Below are 7,893 nucleotides of genomic sequence, written 5' to 3'. Positions count from 1 at the left end.
GTGTGTGAAACATCTGAAGGACAAAGCCACATCATTTGAGCCTTTGGCCCTCCCGGACCAGGATGTCGTCACTCTGAGTAGAAGCTAGGGGCAACAACTCTAATAGAGCTTCCCTGTATGTATGAGTTGCACTTAAGTCTTCCATCAATACCTCCCAAACATTTGACTTTTGAGTTCAATGGGGTTCGTCTAATGGCCCACATTGTGCTCCAACGGCCTCTTCCTTTACATGCATTTGTCCTCCGCTCATTGTGCCATAATGTTGTTTAGGCTCTTCATGTCCGACATCTTTGTTTCCCCCTGGACAGCTCTAGCTGAACCATCTTTGGGAAATGATGCCTGCTGCATTTTTCCAAGAATATAGCCCTCATAAACATGTTTGATAGGGGCTTCAAGATGTGGCATCTCAAACACCATGCCATGTTTATGCGAATGCAATAAACTGCCAAAGTGACCAAAGCGTGTATGCCACAGCTTAGCATCACCCATTACCTTTGTGGGGCATAAACTATACATACAGCATGCCTTTGTTTTTCATATGCATCTAGCTTGTAAAGATCATGAGACAAAGTGCTAGAAGTAACAATTATCTTGCCGTCATTGTGCGATCATGAACAATACATCTATCATCCTCAAACTGAACCACTAAACCAGCCTTAGTAACGGTAGAAACAGATAACAAGTTCTTCTTGATTCCTGGTACATATAATACATCTGAAAGCATGATTGTTCCACCATTAACAACAGTGAGAACAATTTTACCAAATCCTTTTACAAGATATGAGGAGTTGTTTGCACATGTTACAGTGTTTCCCTATGGAGCAGATTTAAGTGATGAGAACAAACTACGATGTGCTTACTAGCGCTAGTGTTAAAATACCACAGGCATGCATATCTATGACAGCCATGCATACATCCTTATGCGAAGGGTCATAATTGCATTGGAAAATGAAAGCCCATCATCATATGCATGGTTTGTAAATTCTTTGGTTTTTGCATTGGATGCTGATGCATCAACAGCCTATAGCCATACCTAAGTCTTTCTTTTTCTCCTTCTCCAATCGTTTCCTACACTCATTAGTGTAGTGACCAGGTTTCCTGCAATAGTTGCATTTTTCCTTTTTCTTTGTCTTGTTACCTTCTTTTTCTGCTCTCTACTATAGGCTTTCTCGATGAATTTGATTTTGTCTTGTAACAACCCTGAGGAAAGAATTTACCTTTGCCTCTTTCTTAATTGGCTTGTAACTACTCCGAGGAAAGGATTTACCTTTGCCTCTTTCTTAACTGGCTTGTAACTACCCCGAGAAAAGGATTTACTACCCCGAGGAAAGGATTTACCTTTGCCTCTTTCTTAACTGTCTCTTTCTTAATTGGCTTGTAACTACCTCGAGGAAAGGATTTACCTTTGTCTCTTTCTTAACTGGCAAAGTAAAAGCTTGGTCTCCTTTATACATGACAAATCTGTTTTGCCTGGATTGCTCTTCTTGCAAGAGCACAGAAACCAACTCCTCAACCTTGAAGGCATTTGGATTACCTTTTATTATGAGTTTGATGGTAGAAGCAAAACCTTGATATGAGTCTGGCAATGCATTCAAGACAATACAAACCAATGAACTATCAGGATATATTTCATTCAACACTGGTCAACTGCTCCTTAAATTCCTTGATTTTTATAAGGAAATTGTCCATTGAGTCTCCCTCATCCATATGCTCTAACTGTAATTACTTGCATACATAGGCAACATGTGCTTCATTATGTACCTGGTACAATGACGCAAGTGCATCCCAAGCATGTTTTGTAGTCGTGCATGACCGAATGTGAGAAATCAAATACTTCTCTTAACTAAAAAAGCAAGCAACGCATGTGCTTGTGCATCTCTTTCATCCCACTATGTTTGTTTCTGTGTAGGAGGGATGCTACGCTATGGTAATGCACAATGTGAAACTCAGTCCATGTCTAGTACTACAGATGTGCCTTCTACATCGTGTTCATTAGAGGAACCAGGACATTTCTCAATACCAACCAGAACATTCCATAGCCCTTTGGCTCTACCAATACGTGCTGCATCATATAGGACCATAACGGGTAGTTGGTCCCATCAAGCTTATCCTCAGGGACAACATCCGAAATACATCACTGTCTATCATTTTTGATAATACCTAGGCAAGTAATCATGCAACCTGTAAAGTTCTGAGTGTTCTTTGATGCAACCAAGGTGGCCAATAATAAGGTTGCTGAAAATGGAGACCTGCAAGGTGTATGAAAGAAATGGAGAGTATAGTGAGAATAAATTTTACTCATATGGATGCAAAGATTGATGTTGCTGAAGTGAGTAGTAGAAATTTTACTTATAAGATGCAGAGATTGATGTTGTTGAAGTGAAACGACTAGATGCTTTCTTGTGTATTTGCACACCCATTTATGGTAGATCTAATAAAACTACTCCAGAATCCAATTAAGAGCAGTGCAAATTCGGTCCCCAAAGATGTATGTAGAAAACTGAAAACCGTGCGAATGGCTCCAAAAATGCACCCGAAACAAAAATCTGACTGCAAAACATCAATACAACAAGGTGAGCTGGAGGTGAAGGGTAGGTAGCAACACAGGGACGAGGAGCATATGCTCTGATACCAAATGTTGGAAATAGGGTCAGGAATGTGTGTGCGCGTGCACACACACACACACACACACACACACACACACACACACACACACAGTGGAGAAGCTAAAGAGATCACACAATGAGATGATAGATATATAATGAATGTGTGTTGTACAAAGATGATAAATATACCCCAAGATGGGTGTATACTAGCATGGAGGGGAAAACCTCCCAAAGAGGAAAAAGTGCCTCAGCTGGTCCTGGTGTATTCACACACATCACTACCAAATATGGCTATAGCCATGTGGTTTCATTTGATGGTATTACTATGGATCCCGAGATATTGGAGACTATTCTTTCTCAAATTCTACATATTTTTGAATCGTCTCACACATTGTTGACTTTCTTTAAGAAAGTTAAGTATTACACAAGTTTCTTGGAGGAGCTTGCACTTCTCTTCATCATCTTACAGCTCTCAACCACGTGCTTATGTATGAACCATGTACACATCAAAAGCCATATTTGAGGCCCAAGTACGCTATTGTGGAGGCTCCTATCATTATGCCTCCTAATTGGAATGACGAGTTCTATGTGTCTTTGAGTGTTGGCAAAGAAGCTTTGGGGGCTATTCTATTACAAAAATGTGAACAAGGTTTTATGTGTCCAATCTACTACATTGGACATGCGATGCTTCCTAGATGGAGATGAAGCATACGAATGCTGAGAAGTTTGGTTTGGTTCTTCGCTTTGCGGAAGGAAGCTTTGTTCATATCTTCTTCCTAAACACTTTACAGTTTTTACTTCAACCACTAAGTCTTATTTGGTGAGAAAGTTGACTCTATCGGGAAAGCTTGTTAACTGGATGGGACTTCAAGAGTATGATTTTTCTTTCTTGGTAGAAGACTCTACACATGCTACCCTTGTTGACATCTTAGGAAGGAAGGAATACGCGAGTGAGAAGGAGGTGGTTTTTTCTCCATAGATACTTTGTGAGGCTTTTATGATTTGTCTCCTCTTCAGCATGCATGTGTTCTTTAATTTAAAGGGGCTTATCAAAATGAGCTCTTGCCAGTGTACGGAAATGTGTGGTGGCACGCCCATGTTTTTCTAGATCAGCTTTTCTCTTTTCCATTTGGAGTTGTCATATCGGCATCGAGTTGGGTGTCGGGTTTCTTTGGATCTCGGCAAACTCCCATTAGATGATCTTTTTTGTCAGTTTCTTCATTCAAGATATTGTAGTTGTTTTCTTGTAAATATCTCCTGGATTTAGTCTTGTGGAGGGCATATGTAGCTTATTTGGAGGGAGAAGCTTGGGAAAGCTTTAGAAGTTTTAGCTTTTTCAGAAAGCTAAGATGGCTAAAGCTTAAAAAGCCATCTGATACATTTGTAAAAGGGAGGAAGACTCGATTTATGTATTGAGAAGTGTGAATATTGAGAAGAATAGAGGGACTTAGCTTTGTTTTCTCAAAAAGCTTTAGAAAGCTTCTTTGTTTTTTTCAATGTCTGCCCCTACTTGAGAGAGAGAGAGAGAGAGAGAGAGAGAGAGAGAGAGATTCAATCAGCTGTCTGAGAGCGAACTTTGTTGTGCACAAAGGCTATCACAATCATCATTACTATTGATGTTATCAACATAACCACTAATCGTTAGTGGCTAAGAGCAAGGCATCCTATATCACTGTGGCGATTGGATCTATCAACCACCAGTCATCGTCGAGTGGTGGTTAAGAGAAGGGCATAGCAAGGCAGCATATATCACCGTGGTAATTGGTTCTATAAACACGGATGATTGTGTCTTAGTTTGTGGTGGCTCTAGTGGAGAGCTTTAGAGCCATTACTTTGTAGATTGACCTAGGTTTGAGTTGGGCCTTGTTATTGCGCTTGTTGTGTGAAGTGGTCTTGCTTTAGCTAGAGTCATGTGTTGGTTGGCTTCTTGTGGTAGTTGGTGGTGGTTTTTGCATAGTGAGACTGTAGGCTTCTTCTTGCACTTGGTCGGGTCCTTAGCAGACATCCGCATAGTCGTTTTATTTTTTAAAAAATCATTATTAAAAGGTAATTTTTTCAAAGAAGTTAAAAAAGAAAAAAGGCTTGCCCTTACTCCAAAATTCCAAAAATCCTCCTGTGAAGGGAAAGTTTTTTTTTGAGAAGTTAAGTCCAAAACGATGCCTTTTTCTTGAAGTGTGTTCATGCATGCTTGGTTTTTAACATTTGAAGGACGACATGATGTTATTATTACGAGTGGTGTGCATGTAGACTAGTTGGGGCAACACCTTCTAGAAACACAAATTGATACATTACACACAGACCTTTAGACGCATCGTCATAATATATATATATATATATATATATAATATATATATATATATATATATATATATATATATATTATATATATATATATATATATATATATATTATGACGATGCGTCTAAAGGTCTGTGTGTAATGTATCAATTTATGTTTTTGGAAGTACATATGTATATGTATTTGTGTGTGTGTGTGTGTGTGTGGATGTGTGTATAAATATATAACACACACACATATATGTGTATGTGTTATATGCATTTGTGTGTGTGCGTGTGCACCCTCCCCTCCCCTCCCCTCACACACACACACATGTATGTATATATTGTATGTCTGCATGTATATTTACACGCGCACATGTATATATGTGTATGTATGTGCATGTGTGTATGAGAGAGAGAGAGAGAGAGCGAGAGAGAGAGAGAGAGAGAGAGAGAGAGAGAGAGAGAGAGAGAGAGAGTTAATGAGTAAGTTTAATAAAAAACCCTTTTATCAATGAGTTTTTTTGCATAGATTTTTAAATAATAAATTTACAACATATATTTTGGAAACTATGGGGATGGATAGATTCCAAGGCTCCCCTTCCTAGTCCACCCAGCTAGAGCACTGTCTCAATCACAAAAGAAAGACATTGATCTAATTCAAAAAAGGTTCGGAACGAAATATTAGTATGGGTGAGATCAAGGTTGGTTTTTGATAGGCTGTCATCTTTAAAATGATAGGTTTAATAAAAATAACATCCTTTTTTTTTGTAAGCTACCTTATTTTTTTGACGGTCAAAATAAGTGGCTATATTTTACGGCCAAAATGCCCAAAAATGGGCATGACACTCGTAAAAAAGAAACCTTTGTGAGATGGTTAGTGTTAGTTTGTATGTGGCCCAAGGCCCTAGGTTTTAATCCCACCTCCCCTATAGTCTATACTCTTACAACCCCAGTCCCCAATAGTATATACACACTCACACAACACACACACACACACACACACACACACACACACAAAAAGAACACCCCTTCTCCATCAAGAAAAAAAGTCGTCATTGGTGGTGCCCCATGATGGTTGCTAAAGACAAAGTTGGATCTATCCAAAGGCCGGTAACTATCAATTAACGGCCAAAATAGTTTTGAAGAAAAGCTTCACAAAGAACATTTACAATTAACGGCCAAAATAGTTTTGAAGAAAAGCTTCACAAAGAGCATAAATGTTATCTAGGATATGCATGTCTTGACTAATTAAAGAATCAATGCACACACGACCCGAAGGCTATTGTGGGCAACGTTGTTAGGTGGTGGAGAAGATGATCCCGGTAGTGGGGTTGACCTAAGAATGTTCAATAGACTATAAAAGCAGCTGGTTCCGCCTTCTGAGCCAGAGAGCGCAGCCATGGCAGCTCTCAAGCTCCTCCTGCTCACTTTGCTTGTGGCTTTCCTTCTTCCTATGCTAGCAGGCGCCAGCTACAACAAGAAGAAGCAGCCTTACGTCCACAAGCCCCCACAGTTCCCCCATGGCGTAGACCCTCAGTCCACCCAGTACGTGATGATCGGCAAATCCCCCAACCCTCACATCAGAGAGCGAGCTCGCTGCCGTGCGCACAACAGATGCTACCTCAGAACCCTCAGGTGTCCTCGCCAGTGCCCTAAACGCAGCAACAGCAAACACCATCACTCCGCCTGCTTCATCGACTGCTCCCGCAAGTGTCAGGCCACCTGCAAGCGTAAGTTCTCGTTGTATTGATCTCTTTCCTAGCCTCGCCATCGCTGCTCTTGTACTGTTTTTTCAAGCTTGATCCATGGCTTCTCTGTCTGCAGATCGCAAGCCCAACTGCCATGGCTACTCTTCCGTGTGCTACGACCCACGCTTCGTTGGAGGCGACGGTATCATGTTCTATTTCCACGGCAAGGCGGACGAGGACTTCTGCCTCGTGTCGGACGGCAACCTCCACGTGAACGCCCGCTTTATCGGCCTCCGCCCACAGGGCCGGACACGCGACTTCACATGGGTGCAGGCCCTGGGCATCCTGTTCGACAACCACAAGTTCAGCATCGCCGCCAAGAAGGTGGCGGCTTGGGAGGACAGCGTAGATCAGCTCTTTTTCACGTACGACGGCCAAGAGTTCACCGTCCCCACTGGCGCCTCCGCCGCATGGAGCTCGCCCATGGACGAGGTTCGGGTGGAGCGCGTTGCTGAGACCAACAGTGTGCAGGTGATGATCGACGGCGTGATGGGGGTCAATGTGGAGGTGGTGCCCATAACGAAAGAAGAGGACCGTGTGCACAGCTACGGCCTTCCGGCAGATGACTGTTTTGCGCATCTCAACGTGCAATTCAGCTTCAACGAGCTCTCGTCGGCCGTGGACGGCGTGCTTGGGCAGACCTACAGGCCGGACTTCAAGAACCCCGTCAAGGTTGGGGTGCCGATGCCTGTGATGGGCGGGGAGGCCAAGTTCAAGGTGTCCTCTCTCTTCGCCACCGACTGCCTGGCCAACAAGTTCGCTCAGCCCTTCGCCCTTGGCGTCTCCACCCCTCTCAGCCTGCCAAGTGGCTTGGGTGCCCAATGTACTAGCACTTCCACGGCTGGAGGCATCGTGTGCCGTCGCTAAATGGAGCAAGGGTCTCGTGGAATTCTTTAAGGTTATGATTTTTTTATATAATTAAGGTTAACAAAAACCTTAATATCAATAAGCATTTTTTACTCGTTGTAGGCTCCTATTCATACGTTTCTTGAAAAATGATGATTAAATTATACCACCTTCTTGGGTTACCATGGTAGTAATGCTCTTTGAGTCAAGCACTGCTCTAAACAACTGTACAAGCTAGTGAAGTTTAGAAAAAGTCGGTTGTCCCCTTTCACCCATCTATGCTATTGATATCTATCACTTTATTATTCAATTTTTTTTCTCATCGAGAGATATCTGTGTTAAATCAAAGGATCACATTGTCATTGTTCTTGCTAAGAATCTGTCACGTAGGCTGTAACGCCTGTGAGGTGA

General features: G+C 42.0%; 1 protein-coding gene across 1 annotated transcript; it reads left to right on the top strand.

Annotated features, from left to right (window-relative positions):
- Positions 1-6,287: 6,287 nt before the first annotated feature.
- LOC147614656 (uncharacterized) lies at positions 6,288-7,623 on the top strand. Its single transcript, XM_086779710.1, has 2 exons — positions 6,288-6,618; positions 6,713-7,623. The coding sequence occupies exons 1-2, from the start codon at positions 6,288-6,290 to the stop codon at positions 7,501-7,503; spliced, it is 1,122 nt and encodes a 373-aa protein (XP_086635836.1). The 3' UTR covers positions 7,504-7,623.
- The last annotated feature ends 270 nt before the right edge of the window (positions 7,624-7,893 follow it).

The sequence above is a fragment of the Cibotium barometz genome, chromosome 41 (assembly GCF_041138505.1).
Source record: "Cibotium barometz isolate CiBa-2024 chromosome 41, ASM4113850v1, whole genome shotgun sequence".
Taxonomy (NCBI): domain Eukaryota; kingdom Viridiplantae; phylum Streptophyta; class Polypodiopsida; order Cyatheales; family Cibotiaceae; genus Cibotium; species Cibotium barometz.
The sequence above is the reverse complement of the archived record's forward strand: the minus strand, read 5'-3'. Positions and strand labels throughout refer to the sequence as shown.

Excerpts from the sequence above, each read along its gene's own strand:
- LOC147614656 (XM_086779710.1), top strand. The coding sequence starts at position 6,288 with ATGGCAGCTCTCAAGCTCCTCCTGCTCACTTTGCTTGTGGCTTTCCTT. Across the intron at positions 6,619-6,712 it reads GTGTCAGGCCACCTGCAAGC|ATCGCAAGCCCAACTGCCAT; the intron begins GTAAGTTCTCGT and ends CTCTGTCTGCAG.